The sequence below is a fragment of the Abramis brama genome (assembly GCF_963993115.1).
Source record: "Abramis brama genome assembly, chromosome: 25".
Lineage (NCBI taxonomy): Eukaryota > Metazoa > Chordata > Actinopteri > Cypriniformes > Leuciscidae > Abramis > Abramis brama.
The window spans coordinates 10,951,973-10,968,989 of record NC_139987.1 but is presented as its reverse complement, the minus strand read 5'-3'; the positions used below and the strand labels follow the sequence as shown (position 1 = coordinate 10,968,989).

Below are 17,017 nucleotides of genomic sequence, written 5' to 3'. Positions count from 1 at the left end.
AAATCGAAATCATCATATCAACACAATCATTACGAAACAGAAAAAGTTTTGTTTTGTATTACAGCAAATACAAATATCGAGAAGGAATATATAACGTCATTATCGCTGTCCGTGGTACTGAATTTATACAGCTTTTTAAATACAAAAAAATACAAACAGCAGTTTGTATGATAAGGTCATTGTTCCAGTACTGTATTGCCAGAGTCACGATATAATGAACTAATTTGCAAAAATAAAATGCATCATCTTAACATCAAATGAGAAATTTAAATAATATTTCCAAATTGACAAAACTGTCCAGTATGTTACGTATTATCTTGAGTATGGGGTTAGGATGCGCGTAATAAAATAAAAAACTAAATAAAAACGAGATTTCTTTTTTTATTATTATTTCCATAGACATCTAAACTGGAATATAAACTGTAATGATAGTTTATAAAATCAAAACTTTCAACTTATCGTTTCTAAAAAAATAATAATAAAAAAAAATTACAAGTCAAGCATTGATTGCAATGCACAAGCAAGTTGCAATGTCTTACCTTTACAGTGGTAGGAAGAGTTTGAGTGCGCGTAAAAGTGTCTTCTCCACTATTAATGCTGATCAACTCCGCGTCTGCTGGTGGAAACGGCGAGGGGAAAACGACTACATCACTCTTTATTGTGTCTGAACTAAAACACACGTCATACTGTTGAGTAGATTTAGAGAAGGACCAGCTTCCGTCTGGATGGGTGCTGATCACTGGAGCGCTGTACCTGCTGAAACTGCCGTCTGTCCTGTAGCATTTAGCTGCTATCAAACCCACGAGACTCAGTAAAAAGATGACTGATACTGAGACGATAGCGATGAGCAGATACACATTCAGATCTGAAAAACTCTCCTCTTTAACAGGAACTTCTCTGAATGATGTCTTTATGTCATCCAGACTCTCAACAACCACAACATCCATGGACATAGTCGCTGAGAGTGATGGCTCTCCATTATCAGACACTGTAATAATAAGTGGGTGAGTTTTTAAGTCATTGTCACTCATTCGTCTCTTAGTCTTTATTTCTCCAGTGCTGCTTCCAATGCGGAAGAGATTCGTTCCTTTGGGTTCACTTATATGATAAGACAGAAGAGCGTTATATCCAGAGTCAGCATCAACAGCTCTGATCTTGGCTACAAAGTATCCCGCTTCAGCAGAGTAGGGAATGTTCTCAGTATTAACTGATCCAGGATCAGAATAAGGCGGTAAAATAACTGGACTGTTGTCATTCTCATCCAGAATAAACACATTTACAGTCACATTACTGCTCAGAGGAGGAACACCAGAGTCTGTTGCCATCACTTCAAACTGAAATCTTTTTGTTTCTTCATGATTAAATGATTGTAAACTGAATATTTCTCCACTCAGAGAGTTTATATTGATCAGTGTTGTTACAGGAACACTGGAGCTGGAACTGTCTAACAGTGAATATGAAAGTTCTGCGTTCTCACCAGTGTCTGAATCATCAGCTGTCACTTTTGTCACTAGACCTCCAGCTTGACCATTCTCACTTAGAAAAGCGTTAATAACGGGTGCTGGGAAATGTGGGGCATTGTCATTAACATCAGAGATATGTACAGTTATAACAGTGCTGCTGGAAAGAGCCGGAGTTCCTTCATCTGAAGCTGTAATTGTGATGTTATACTGAGAAACACTCTCTCTGTCCAGAGGTCCGTCTACCACTAGAGAATAATGATTGTTATATGACGTCTCCAGTTTGAAAGGAAACGAGCCTTTCAGCGCACAGTGAACAATGCCATTCTTACCTCCATCTTTATCAGACACTGTGACTAAAGCAACAGCAGTTCCTGACTTTGTGTCTTCTTTCACAGTTTTTAGAAGTGGAGTCACTGTTATCTCTGGTGCATTATCATTTTCATCCATAACTTCTATTAGAACTTTACATTGTGTGCTCTTTGGTGGACTGCCTTTATCTCTAGCCTGAACTCGTAACTCAATAGCAGGATTCTCCTCGTAATTAATTTGCCTTTTTACAACAATATCTCCTGTCTCAGGGATAATGGAAAACAGGTCTTGCTTCTTTCCATGACCAACAAATGAGTACACAATTTCACGGTTTATTCCTTCATCCAAATCAGTGGCAAAGACAGAGATAACTTTAGTGCCAGAAGCAACATTTTCCTTCAATTTGACTTTGTAAAGAGGTTGACTGAACACTGGGTTATTATCATTAACATCCATGACGTTTATAATAATATTTAAAGTTCCTGATTTAGGTGGTTTTCCTCCATCTGTCCCGGTGAGAACTAACTTAATAGTCGCTTGCTTCTCTCGATCTAAAGCCTTGCTCAGCACTAACTCTGCAGACACACTCTGGTCTTCACTCAGTGTATCGAGACTGAAATGTTCATTCGGACTCAGTTTGTACTCTTTCAGTGAATTACTGCCAACATCAGAGTCCTCGGACACAGGGAGAGGAAATCTCTCTCCAGGGCTTGCGTTTTCACTAACATTCACAGTAAATACTTTAACAGGAAAATGTGGCGCATTGTCGTTTATATCCAAGATCTTAATCTCCACCCTGTAAAGATGATGAGGATTTTCAGCGAGGGCCTCTATATTCAAAGAGCATTTCTGGTTCGACATACATATCTCCTCACGGTCAATCCTTTCATTAACAAACAGCACGCCAGTTTTCAGATTTACGTCAAAATACTTCTTATTTGATCCAGTCACGATCTCAAACATGCGAGATTCCAGGTCGTAAACATTTATGTTCAGGTCTTTCGCTATATTGCCAACAACTGTTCCCTTATTTACCTCTTCCGGTACGGAATAGACGATCTGAGCAAACGCAGAATCCAGCAAAGAAAGGAAAAATATAAATCCACACTCGAAATATCCCGTAAATGCCATGATGGTGATTCACAGCTGGCGTAATGAAAGTAAAAACAAAAAATAAACGCACGAGAATCTTCTTTGCATTCAGACAACACGAGACGGAACAGAAACCATCATCATGTCTCAACGACAGATACACTATAACACCAAGATTCTGAGAGAGGCTTCAGAATAAATCCTTTAAACCTTTAACTGACGGTCTGCAGCGACACCATGTGCTGAAACTATGCCATAACAGGACTAATATATAACCAAAACAGCTGAAGGGACAACAAAATGCTTGGAGACACCAACAAAGATAGTGATTTTCAAAGTAATTCAACAATAAAAAGCACCGCCAAATATATATTAGTGACAGATTACTTATTATATAATTCACTTGTTAATGCTGCTAATTAGCTAATAAGACTGCAAGCAAATTGAAAAAAAAAAAGTCCAAAGGTGGAAAAAAGAAGATGGCTAACAATATTCTCCACGGGGCAGGTTATGACAGAACACTGTGCAACTCCCAAAGAGTATCATTATTTTTGTTGCATAGCAGAGCAAGACATATTGAAGAGGTCAAAGTAGTTACTATATCATGACAAATAAAATGGTTGGAATGCTGAATTGACCAATCGGTATTTAGGCTCGGAATTATTAGCATTATTATTGTTATTATTATTATTATTATTATTATTTCGTTTCTATTTCGCATTTTAATTTCACATTTCCTGTCTGTTTAACTTTGTTACAATTGTTTGACGTTGATTTTCTGTTTTGTAAACTATATCGATTATTACGTTATTTTTTTTAAATATGCTCTAATTGTTTTGATACTTGAAAACGGCAAAAAAAAAAAAAAAAAAAAAAAACATCCCGCATGCATGACAAGATTATTCATAGTATCTTGGTAAAACTGCAGATTAAATGTATTCATAATTTATCACAACAACTTTAAAATCAAGTGAAACAACCACGTTGTGAAACCCAAACCAACATTTGCGACAACCATAAGAAATAATTGCGAACAGCTGAGTACAATAATTAAGATGTAAATATTAAAACACGAATTTTCAATGATCTTCTTACCTTTTCAGTGGTAGGAAGAGTTTGGGTGCGCGTAAAAGTTTCTTCTCCACTATTAATGCTGATCAGCTCCGCGTCTGCTGGTGGAAACGGCGAGGGGAAAACGACTACATCACTCTTTATTGTGTCTGAACTAAAACACACGTCATACTGTTGAGTAGATTTAGAGAAGGACCAGCTTCCGTCTGGATGGGTGCTGATCACTGGAGCGCTGTACCTGCTGAAACTGCCGTCTGTCCTGTAGCATTTAGCTGCTATCAAACCCACGAGACTCAGTAAAAAGATGACTGATACTGAGACGATAGCGATGAGCAGATACACATTCAGATCTGAAAAACTCTCCTCTTTAACAGGAACTTCTCTGAATGATGTCTTTATGTCATCCAGACTCTCAACAACCACAACTTCCATGGACATAGTTGCTGAGAGTGATGGCTCTCCATTATCAGACACTGTAATAATAAGTGGGTGAGTTTTTAAGTCATTGTCACTCATTCGTCTCTTAGTCTTTATTTGTCCAGTGCTGCTTCCAATGCGGAAGAGATTCGTTCCTTTGGGTTCACTTATATGATAAGACAGAAGAGCGTTATATCCAGAGTCAGCATCAACAGCTCTGATCTTGGCTACAAAGTATCCCGCTTCAGCAGAGTAGGGAATGTTCTCAGTATTAACTGATCCAGGGTCAGAATAAGGCGGTAAAATAACTGGACTGTTGTCATTCTCATCCAGAATAAACACATTTACAGTCACATTACTGCTCAGAGGAGGAACACCAGAGTCTGTTGCCATCACTTCAAACTGAAATCTTTTTGTTTCTTCGTGATTAAATGATTGTAAACTGAATATTTCTCCACTCAAAGAGTTTATATTGATCAGTGTTGTTACAGGAACACTGGAGCTGGAACTGTCTAACAGTGAATATGAAAGTTCTGCGTTCTCACCAGTGTCTGAATCATCAGCTGTCACCTTTGTCACGAGACCTCCAGCTTGACCATTCTCACTTAGAAAAGCGTTAATAACGGGTGCTGGGAAATGTGGGGCATTGTCATTAACATCAGAGATATGTACAGTTATAACAGTGCTGCTGGAAAGAGCCGGAGTTCCTTCATCTGAAGCTGTAATTGTGATGTTATACTGAGAAACACTCTCTCTGTCCAGAGGTCCGTCTACCACTAGAGAATAATGATTGTTATATGACGTCTCCAGTTTGAAAGGAAACGAGCCTTTCAGCGCACAGTGAACAATGCCATTCTTACCTCCATCTTTATCAGACACTGTGACTAAAGCAACTGCAGTTCCCGGTTTTGCGTCCTCTTTCACACTTTCCAACAGAGGAGTCGTAACTATCTCTGGTGCATTATCATTTTCATCCACAACTTCTATTAAAACTTTGCAGTGTGCACTTTTTGGAGGACTGCCTTTATCTCTCGCCTGAACACGGAGTTCAATTGCAGAATCTTCTTCGTAATCAATTTGTCCTTGAACAACAATTTCCCCAGAGTTAGAATTAATGCTAAACAGTTTCAGTTCATCGGTATTTCCATGAAATGAATATTGAATTTCACTATTGATGCCCTCATCCAAATCACTGGCAGAAACAGAAATTATTTTGGTTCCAATTGGTGTGTTTTCTTTTACTTTAACTTTGTACAAAGGTTTACTGAAAATAGGCTGATTATCGTTTATATCCATGACGTCAACAACAATACTCAATGTTCCAGATTTAGGAGGTTTTCCTCCGTCAACAGCGGTTAATATTAAGTGAATAACGGCTTGTTTCTCTCGGTCTAAAGCTTTCTGTAGTACTAGCTCAGCAGAAATACTCTTTTGCCCGCTATGAACATCTAAAGAAAAATATTCATTTGAACTCAGTTTGTAATCTTTCAGAGAATTACTGCCGACATCTGAATCTTTTGCAATCGGAAGAGGAAATCGTTCCCCCTCATTTGTAAACTCTGTAACATTCACAACATACATGCTGTCGGGGAAAAAAGGAGCATTGTCGTTCACATCCACAATTATAATTTCAAGCCGATAAAGTCTGTGCGGATTCTGAGCAAGAGCCTCTAAATTCAATGTACATTTCTGATTAGAGCCACACAACTCCTCACGATCAATCCTGTCTTTGACAAACAGCGACCCCGTTTTCACATTAACATCAAAATACTTTGCATTTGATCCAGGCATAATCTGAAACATGCGTGATTCCAGTTCCTGAGCGCTCATCTTGAGGTCTTTTGCAATATTCCCGATCACGGTTCCTTTATTTACCTCCTCGGAGATGGAATAGACAATCTGGCCAAGCGAAGATTTCCATAAAGACAGAAATAAAATGATCCAAAAGCCAAAATATTCGGTGACATCCATGATTGTGCAGTCAATGTCTTGCAAATTTTTTTATATAAAAACGATTAAAACAACTAAACCTCTCTCGATACAATCCGAAATCACGACGCAGAAGCTACTGTAAGCCTTGGTTATTTGCACCCTTTCAACGCATATTCTGTTGCTGTAAAGGAGGAGCTCAGATGACTCTCAAAGTTGTGGTCTGCAGTGCCACCATGTGTTGTAACAGTGATGAAACAATGAAATATTACTTCATAGATTTTGTTATAAAACAAAGAGTGAACTAAACGTATCTGTAATTCAAATTTAAACCTTCATATCTACGCAATCATTACGAAATAGAAAAAAATATATTGTGTTGTGTATTCCGGTAAATACAAATATTGAGAAGGAATATATGTCATTACCACTGTCCATGGTACTGAAGTTATTTTGCTCTTTAAATACAACATAGGCTACAGTTAAATCTTAAATAAAAACAATACAAACAGTTTGTATGATAAGGTCATTATTCCAGTACTGTATTTCCAAAGTCACGAGATAATTAACTAATTTGCAAAACTAAAATGTATCTTAACTTAACAACAAGTGAGAAATTTAAATATTATTTCCAATTTGACAACGCAGTCCAATGTATTATCTTAAGTACATTTAGAATACTATATAGGATGCGCGTAATAAAATATAAAATTAAATTATACGATATTTCCTTTTTTTTACTATTCCCATAGACATGTAAACTGGAAAATGAACTGTAATGAGTTTATAAAATCCAAACATTAAACTTAATCGTTTCTAAAAATGTAATTGTGCAAGTCAAGTAGTGATTGCAATACACAAGCAAGTTGCAATGTCTTACCTTCTCTGAGTTAAGAAGAGTTTGTGTGCGCGTAAAAGTGTCTTCTCCACTATTAATGCTGATCAGCTCCGCGTCTGCTGGTGGAAACGTTGAGGGGAAAACGACTACATCACTCTTTATTGTGTCTGAACTAAAACACACGTCATACTGTTGAGTAGATTTAGAGAAGGACCAGCTTCCGTCTGGATGGGTGCTGATCACTGGAGCGCTGTACCTGCTGAAACTGCCGTCTGTCCTGTAGCATTTAGCTGCTATCAAACCCACGAGACTCAGTAAAAAGATGACTGATACTGAGACGATAGCGATGAGCAGATACACATTCAGATCTGAAAAACTCTCCTCTTTAACAGGAACTTCTCTGAATGATGTCTTTATGTCATCCAGACTCTCAACAACCACAACATCCATGGACATAGTCGCTGAGAGTGATGGCTCTCCATTATCAGACACTGTAATAATAAGTGGGTGAGTTTTTAAGTCATTGTCACTCATTCGTCTCTTAGTCTTTATTTGTCCAGTGCTGCTTCCAATGCGGAAGAGATTCGTTCCTTTGGGTTCACTTATATGATAAGACAGAAGAGCGTTATATCCAGAGTCAGCATCAACAGCTCTGATCTTGGCTACAAAGTATCCCGCTTCAGCAGAGTAGGGAATGTTCTCAGTATTGACTGATCCAGGGTCAGAATAAGGCGGTAAAATAACCGGACGGTTGTCATTCTCATCAGTTATAAAAACATTTACTGTCAAGCTGCTGCTTAGTGATGGAAGACCCGAATCTGTCGCCTGAATTTCAAACTGAAATGATTTAAGGTCTTCGTAGTTAAATGATTGTTTACTGTATAAGTCTCCACTCTCACTATTTATGTCAATCATAGATATCAATGGAATCACAGTTTTGTCTCCGCTAATTAAAGTATAGGAAATATGAGCGTTCGTGTTGATATCTGGATCCTGCGCGGTCACTGTCGTTATAATGGCACCTGATGGGCTGTTTTCCTTTAGAAACACGTTCATCACAGCTTCTGGGAAGCGTGGCGCATTGTCATTCACATCAGATATATGAACCGTGATAACACTGGTACTAGAGAGTGAAGGGGTCCCTTCATCTGAAGCTATTATTGTGATATTAAAATGGGCAATTTCTTCTCTGTCCAGTGCTCCATCTACAACTAAAGAGTAGTAGTTTTTATAAGAGGACTCGATCTTAAACGGCACCTGACCTACAATACTGCAGTGCACTATTCCATTTTTACCTCCGTCTTTATCAGAGATTGTAATAAGAGCCACAGCTGTTCCGACTTTTGAGTCCTCTTTAATAGTACTGGCCAAAGAAGTCACCATCAGCTCGGGCGGATTGTCATTCACATCAACTACTTCAACTAACACCTTACACTGTGAACTCTTAGGAGGCTGGCCTTTATCTTTAGCCTCCACCCTCAACTCAACAGCAGCATTTTCTTCATAATCGATATTACCTTTAACTGTTATAAGTCCGCTATCTGGATCAATTGAAAACAGATCTGACGCTTTGCTACTGCCTTGCTTGACAATAGAAAATATTATATCACTATTTATTCCCTCATCTAAATCAGAGGCGGAAAGGGAGATGATTTGGGAACCCAGAGCAATATTTTCGTTCACTTTCACTTTGTAAAGAGATTTGCTAAAAACTGGAGAGTTGTCGTTAAAATCCAAAACATTGACTATTATCTCTAATGTTCCAGACATCGCAGGTTTCCCTCCATCAACAGCAGTCAGTGTTAGATGAACGACAGGCTGTTTTTCTCGATCTAAAGCTTTAATCAGCACCAGTTCGACAGTAACACTCTGTTCTACGTTCTGCACATCCAGAGAAAAGTGTTCGTTGGGACTAAGCTTGTAGGATTTAACCGCATTGTTGCCTGAATCCGGATCTTCAGCCAAAGGAAGAGAAAATTTCTCTCCAAGAGAGGAGACTTCTGTTATGTTCAGTACCTGACTGCTAATCGGAAACGATGGCGCATTATCGTTGATGTCAATTATATGTATTTCTATTCTATATAGACTCAGTGGATTATGAGCCATCGCTTCTAAAAGCATCGTGCATTTCTCATCAGCAGAGCAAAGCGATTCTCGATCAATTCGATTATTCACATACAGAGTCCCAGTCTTTACATTCACCCCAAAATACCTTTTGTTGGTTCCATATACAATCTGAAACATACGAGGTTCCAGTTCCAGCACATTGATGTGAAGATCTTTTGCTAAATTGCCGACAATGGTTCCCACATTCACTTCCTCTGAGACTGAATAGGCAATCTGACCGGAGGATAAAGTCCAACAATAAGACAGCAGAATCGCAGTCCATATGGATCCAACATATAGATTCATCTCTGCTCAAAACCAACAATTCAAAATGTAAAACAAACAAACAAATATTTAATAAAAGCAAATGAGACCAGCTGAATTGTGGCTCACTACACAACCGAAGACGACAATGCTGATACGAGGTGGTTTGAGAATGGTGCTTTGGAAGGAGGAGATATACAAATACGCGAGTATTTATGGTGCTCTAAATTTTCACGGTTAACAGCGACTCCAGGTGGTTTCTAATGGAATCGCAGTGCATTATTAAAGTTTCTCCAGGAATAGCTTCACATTTAAGGAAATAAAAGCTCTGTAATGTGTGCTTTTGATTTTTAAAACTCACTTCCACGACAAAATACAACAGAGAGGAAAGGAAGGGTTTGTGGGATTATATTATCTTAAATATCAGATGAACTGTTTAATCACATTCCACAATAAACACCTATTTCAATTCCACAATTAATAACCATTACATAATCTAGTGTAGATGTTTTTCAAAATTAAATACACATTCGTAAAGAGGAAAGACTTAACTTAGTAGGTTCGTGTTTAAATCATTGACAAAATAAACTGTGATGACAAAAAATGGCAGTTATCAAAGGGATGTGACACTCTATAAGCGCAGTTGTCGCTGTCCAGTTCTGAAATTCTGCTTTAGGAAATCTGATACTTTGAAAAGACAAACACGAAATGATAACCATCACCATCACCACGTGAATAGGTTTTTGCAAAGGTTTTGTGAATAAGTCCTAAATTTAGGTTGCAAACTATACAATTTATATATATATATATATATATATATATATATATATATATATATATATATATATATATATATAAAACAGCAAACATTAAAATTTAGCTTGACCTCTTGAGGTTGACGGTCTACATTTTCAGAAAGAACATTTTTTTTTCTATTTGCTGAAATAGAAAAAAAATACTTAATTTTTAATGAAAGTTAAAGGCGCTTTTTATACATAATTAATGGAAAATGGAAATAATAATAAAAAAATCCTCCATCATTGTTGGCAAAAGGTTTGCACATGATAATATTTAAATATGCAGTAGCAAAATGCAACGTGGATTATCAGGATTCCAGAATCTGTTAAACAAGTGGCTCTGAATGTTGAAATATCTTCAAAGGTAATAAAAAGTCAACAATGAGCTTTTACCACAAATAAGTAGAGATATAGCTATAAGTATCTTTTCTTTCCAATGGAAGAAAGTGTATGTGTGCGCATATTTTTTTCTTCTACCATTTGATCAGCAATAACATAAAAAACGTCAAGTCAAGACATCTTCATTTAGCTTTTAACAATGTAGATTGTTCCAAAGCGGCTTTACTGTGATAGAGTAATGGGCACATAATTCAAATTCCAGAACAAATGTAATGAGAACTAAACAATTTCTTCAAGCTTGATTATTTATTTATTTATTTTTTCAAATAAATAATAGTATGTAAGGAGAAATCACCAGTGTCTTACCTTCTCTGAGTTAGGAAGAGTTTGTGTGCGCGTAAAAGTGTCTTCTCCACTATTAATGCTGATCAACTCCGCGTCTGCTGGTGGAAACGGCGAGGGGAAAACGACTACATCACTCTTTATTGTGTCTGAACTAAAACACACGTCATACTGTTGAGTAGATTTAGAGAAGGACCAGCTTCCGTCTGGATGGGTGCTGATCACTGGAGCGCTGTACCTGCTGAAACTGCCGTCTGTCCTGTAGCATTTAGCTGCTATCAAACCCACGAGACTCAGTAAAAAGATGACTGATACTGAGACGATAGCGATGAGCAGATACACATTCAGATCTGAAAAACTCTCCTCTTTAACAGGAACTTCTCTGAATGATGTCTTTATGTCATCCAGACTCTCAACAACCACAACATCCATGGACATAGTCGCTGAGAGTGATGGCTCTCCATTATCAGACACTGTAATAATAAGTGGGTGAGTTTTTAAGTCATTGTCACTCATTCGTCTCTTAGTCTTTATTTGTCCAGTGCTGCTTCCAATGCGGAAGAGATTCGTTCCTTTGGGTTCACTTATATGATAAGACAGAAGAGCGTTATATCCAGAGTCAGCATCAACAGCTCTGATCTTGGCTACAAAGTATCCCGCTTCAGCAGAGTAGGGAATGTTCTCAGTATTAACTGATCCAGGGTCAGAATAAGGCGGTAAAATAACTGGACTGTTGTCATTCTCATCCAGAATAAACACATTTACAGTCACATTACTGCTCAGAGGAGGAACACCAGAGTCTGTTGCCATCACTTCAAACTGAAATCTTTTTGTTTCTTCGTGATTAAATGATTGTAAACTGAATATTTCTCCACTCAAAGAGTTTATATTGATCAGTGTTGTTACAGGAACACTGGAGCTGGAACTGTCTAACAGTGAATATGAAAGTTCTGCGTTCTCACCAGTGTCTGAATCATCAGCTGTCACTTTTGTCACGAGACCTCCAGCTTGACCATTCTCACTTAGAAAAGCGTTAATAACGGGTGCTGGGAAATGTGGGGCATTGTCATTAACATCAGAGATATGTACAGTTATAACAGTGCTGCTGGAAAGAGCCGGAGTTCCTTCATCTGAAGCTGTAATTGTGATGTTATACTGAGAAACACTCTCTCTGTCCAGAGGTCCGTCTACCACTAGAGAATAATGATTGTTATATGACGTCTCCAGTTTGAAAGGAAACGAGCCTTTCAGCGCACAGTGAACAATGCCATTCTTACCTCCATCTTTATCAGACACTGTGACTAAAGCAACTGCAGTTCCCGGTTTTGCGTCCTCTTTCACACTTTCCAACAGAGGAGTCGTAACTATCTCTGGCACATTGTCATTCTCATCCACGACTTCTACTAAAACTTTGCAGTGTGCAATTTTTGGAGGACTGCCTTTGTCTTTTGCCTGAACACGGAGTTCAATTGCAGGCCGTTCTTCGTAATCAATGTGTCCTTGAACAACAATTTCCCCAGAATTAGAATTAATGCTAAACAGTTTCAGTTCATCGGTATTTCCATGTCCAAGAAATGAATATTGAATTTCACTATTGATGCCCTCATCCAAATCACTGGCAGAAACAGAAATAATTTTGGTTCCAATTGGTGTGTTTTCTTTCACTTTTACTTTGTATAATGGTTTGCTGAAAATAGGCTTATTATCGTTTACATCCATGACGTCAACAACAATACTCAATGTTCCAGATTTAGGAGGTTTTCCTCCGTCAACAGCGGTTAATATTAAGTGAATAACGGCTTGTTTCTCTCGGTCTAAAGCTTTCTGTAGTACTAACTCAGCAGAAATACTCTGTTGCCCGCTGTGAACATCTAAAGAGAAATATTCATTTGAACTGAGTTTGTAATCTTTCAGAGAATTACTGCCGACATCTGAATCTTTAGCAATTGGAAGAGGAAATCTGTCCCCCTCGTTTGCATCCTCTGTAACATTTATAACATACGTCGTGTCAATAAAAAACGGAGCATTGTCGTTCACATCCACAATTATAATTTCAAGCCGATAAAGTCTGTGCGGATTCTGAGCAAGAGCCTCTAAATTCAATGTACATTTCTGATTAGAGCCACACAACTCCTCACGATCAATCCTGTCTTTGACAAACAGCGACCCCGTTTTCATATTTACATCAAAATACTTTGCATTTGATCCAGGCATAATCTGAAACATGCGTGATTCCAGTTCCTGAGCGCTCATCTTGAGGTCTTTTGCAATATTCCCGATCACGGTTCCTTTATTTACCTCCTCGGAGATGGAATAGACAATCTGGCCAAGCGAAGATTTCCATAACAGAAATAAAACTATCCAGAAGCCAAAATATTCTGTGACATCCATGATTGTGCAGTCAATGTCTTGCGATTTATTTAATGTTAAAACGATTAAAACAACTAAATAAACCTCTCTCGATACAATCCGAAATCACGACGCAGAAGCTACTGTAAGCCTTGGTTATTTGCACCCTTTCAACGCATATTCTGTTGCTGTAAAGGAGGAGCTCAGATGACTCTCAAAGTTGTGGTCTGCAGTGCCACCATGTGTTGTAACAGTGATGAAACAATGAGATGTTACTTCATACACTTTCATATAAACAAAGAGCAAACTAAACGTATCTACATCTTAATAAATTCAAAACTAAACCTTCATATCTACGCAATCATTACGAAATAGAAAAAAATGTTGTGTTGTGTATTCCGGTAAATACAAATATTGAGAAGGAATATACAACGCCAATACCGCTGTCCGTGGTACTGAAGTTATTTTGCTAAATACAAAATAGGCCACAGCTAAACCATAAAAAAAAAAATAATAAAAAAAAAATATTACAAACAGTTTGTATGATAAGGTCATTATTCCAGTACTGTATTGACAGAGTCACGAGATAATGAACTCATTTGCAAAACTAAAATGCATCATCTTAAAAACAAGTGATAAATTTAAATATTATTTCCAATTTGTCAAAGCAGTCCAGTATATGTATTATCTTAAGTACATTTAGGATACTATATAGGATTCACGTAATACAATAGAAAATTAAATAATACGATATTTATTTTTTTATATTATTCCCATAGACATGTAAACTGGAAAATGAACTGTAATGAGAGTGTATAAAATCCAAACATTCAACTTAATCGTTTCTAACAATGTAATTGTGCAAGTCAAGCAGTGATTGCAATACACAAGCAAGTTGCAGTGTCTTACCTTCTCTGAGTTAGGAAGAGTTTGAGTGCGCGTAAAAGTGTCTTCTCCACTATTAATGCTGATCAACTCCGCGTCTGCTGGTGGAAACGGCGAGGGGAAAACGACTACATCACTCTTTATTGTGTCTGAACTAAAACACACGTCATACTGTTGAGTAGATTTAGAGAAGGACCAGCTTCCGTCTGGATGGGTGCTGATCACTGGAGCGCTGTACCTGCTGAAACTGCCGTCTGTCCTGTAGCATTTAGCTGCTATCAAACCCACGAGACTCAGTAAAAAGATGACTGATACTGAGACGATAGCGATGAGCAGATACACATTCAGATCTGAAAAACTCTCCTCTTTAACAGGAACTTCTCTGAATGATGTCTTTATGTCATCCAGACTCTCAACAACCACAACATCCATGGACATAGTCGCTGAGAGTGATGGCTCTCCATTATCAGACACTGTAATAATAAGTGGGTGAGTTTTTAAGTCATTGTCACTCATTCGTCTCTTAGTCTTTATTTGTCCAGTGCTGCTTCCAATGCGGAAGAGATTCGTTCCTTTGGGTTCACTTATATGATAAGACAGAAGAGCGTTATATCCAGAGTCAGCATCAACAGCTCTGATCTTGGCTACAAAGTATCCCGCTTCAGCAGAGTAGGGAATGTTCTCAGTATTAACTGATCCAGGGTCAGAATAAGGCGGTAAAATAACTGGACTGTTGTCATTCTCATCCAGAATAAACACATTTACAGTCACATTACTGCTCAGAGGAGGAACACCAGAGTCTGTTGCCATCACTTCAAACTGAAATCTTTTTGTTTCTTCGTGATTAAATGATTGTAAACTGAATATTTCTCCACTCAAAGAGTTTATATTGATCAGTGTTGTTACAGGAACACTGGAGCTGGAACTGTCTAACAGTGAATATGAAAGTTCTGCGTTCTCACCAGTGTCTGAATCATCAGCTGTCACTTTTGTCACGAGTCCTCCAGCTTGACCATTCTCACTTAGAAAAGCGTTAATAACGGGTGCTGGGAAATGTGGGGCATTGTCATTAACATCAGAGATATGTACAGTTATAACAGTGCTGCTGGAAAGAGCCGGAGTTCCTTCATCTGAAGCTGTAATTGTGATGTTATACTGAGAAACACTCTCTCTGTCCAGAGGTCCGTCTACCACTAGAGAATAATGATTGTTATATGACGTCTCCAGTTTGAAAGGAAACGAGCCTTTCAGCGCACAGTGAACAATGCCATTCTTACCTCCATCTTTATCAGACACTGTGACTAAAGCAACTGCAGTTCCCGGTTTTGCGTCCTCTTTCACACTTTCCAACAGAGGAGTCGTAACTATCTCTGGTGCATTATCATTTTCATCCACAACTTCTATTAAAACTTTGCAGTGTGCACTTTTTGGAGGACTGCCTTTATCTCTCGCCTGAACACGGAGTTCAATTGCAGAATCTTCTTCGTAATCAATTTGTCCTTGAACAACAATTTCCCCAGAGTTAGAATTAATGCTAAACAGTTTCAGTTCATCGGTATTTCCATGAAATGAATATTGAATTTCACTATTGATGCCCTCATCCAAATCACTGGCAGAAACAGAAATTATTTTGGTTCCAATTGGTGTGTTTTCTTTTACTTTAACTTTATATAAAGGTTTACTGAAAATAGGCTGATTATCGTTTATATCCATGACGTCAACAACAATACTCAATGTTCCAGATTTAGGAGGTTTTCCTCCGTCAACAGCGGTTAATATTAAGTGAATAACGGCTTGTTTCTCTCGGTCTAAAGCTTTCTGTAGTACTAGCTCAGCAGAAATACTCTTTTGCCCGCTATGAACATCTAAAGAAAAATATTCATTTGAACTGAGTTTGTAATCTTTCAGAGAATTACTGCCGACATCTGAATCTTTTGCAATTGGAAGAGGAAATCGTTCCCCCTCATTTGTAATCTCTGTAACATTCACAACATACATGCTGTCGGGGAAAAAAGGAGCATTGTCGTTCACATCCACAATTATAATTTCAAGCCGATAAAGTCTGTGCGGATTCTGAGCAAGAGCCTCTAAATTCAATGTACATTTCTGATTAGAGCCACACAACTCCTCACGATCAATCCTGTCTTTGACAAACAGCGACCCCGTTTTCACATTTACATCAAAATACTTTGCATTTGATCCAGGCATAATCTGAAACATGCGTGATTCCAGTTCCTGAGCGCTCATCTTGAGGTCTTTTGCAATATTCCCGATCACGGTTCCTTTATTTACCTCCTCGGAGATGGAATAGACAATCTGGCCAAGCGAAGATTTCCATAACAGAAATAAAACGATCCAGAAGCCATAATATCCTGTGAAATCCATGATTGTGCAAGAAAATGTCCTGCTATTTAAAGCGATTAAAACAACTAAATAAACCTCTCTCGATACAATCCGAAATCACGACGCAGAAGCTACTGTAAGCCTTGGTTATTTGCACCCTTTCAACGCATATTCTGTTGCTGTAAAGGAGGAGCTCAGATGACTCTCAAAGTCATGGTCTGCAGTGCCACCATGTGTTGTAACAGTGATGAAACAATGAAATATTACTTCATAGATTTTGTTATAAAACAAAGAGTCAACTAAACGTATCTGTAATTCAAATTTAAACCTTCATATCTACGCAATCATTACGAAATAGAAAAAAATATATATTGTGTTGTGTATTCCGGTAAATACAAATATTGAGAAGGAATATACGTCATTATCGCTGTCCATGGTACTGAAGTTATTTTGCTCTTTAAATACAACATAGG

The 17,017-nt window shown here is 37.9% G+C and overlaps 3 protein-coding genes across 4 annotated transcripts in view; all 3 read right to left on the bottom strand.

Annotated features, from left to right (window-relative positions):
* Positions 1-13,270, bottom strand: part of LOC311076811 (protocadherin alpha-C2-like) — an 85,546-nt gene extending 72,276 nt beyond the window's left edge. Inside the window, exon 1 of one of the 2 annotated variants that reach the window (XM_084105242.1) lies at positions 10,992-13,270. In XM_084105242.1, the coding sequence (XP_083961368.1) occupies positions 10,992-13,220 (2,229 nt within the window). In that variant the 5' untranslated portion in view covers positions 13,221-13,270. Of the gene's footprint in view, positions 1-7,161; positions 9,569-10,991 lie in introns of those variants that run through there. The other variant, XM_084105238.1, reaches the window with a different exon arrangement.
* LOC311076822 (protocadherin alpha-2-like) lies at positions 3,822-6,419 on the bottom strand. The gene has a single exon (XM_084105299.1). It carries the CDS (start codon positions 6,321-6,323, stop codon positions 3,915-3,917), a length of 2,409 nt encoding a protein of 802 aa, XP_083961425.1. The 5' UTR covers positions 6,324-6,419; the 3' UTR covers positions 3,822-3,914.
* Positions 13,271-14,078: 808 nt separating the features above from the next.
* On the bottom strand, positions 14,079-16,641 carry LOC311076872 (protocadherin alpha-2-like; the record flags this gene model as incomplete). Its single annotated transcript, XM_084105388.1, has 1 exon — positions 14,079-16,641. The coding sequence occupies exon 1, from the start codon at positions 16,584-16,586 to the stop codon at positions 14,079-14,081; it is 2,508 nt and encodes an 835-aa protein (XP_083961514.1). The 5' UTR covers positions 16,587-16,641.
* Between the last annotated feature and the right edge of the window lie 376 nt (positions 16,642-17,017).

Coding starts and splice junctions, on each gene's coding strand:
- LOC311076822 (XM_084105299.1), bottom strand. CDS start 6,323: ATGGATGTCACCGAATATTTTGGCTTTTGGATCATTTTATTTCTGTCT.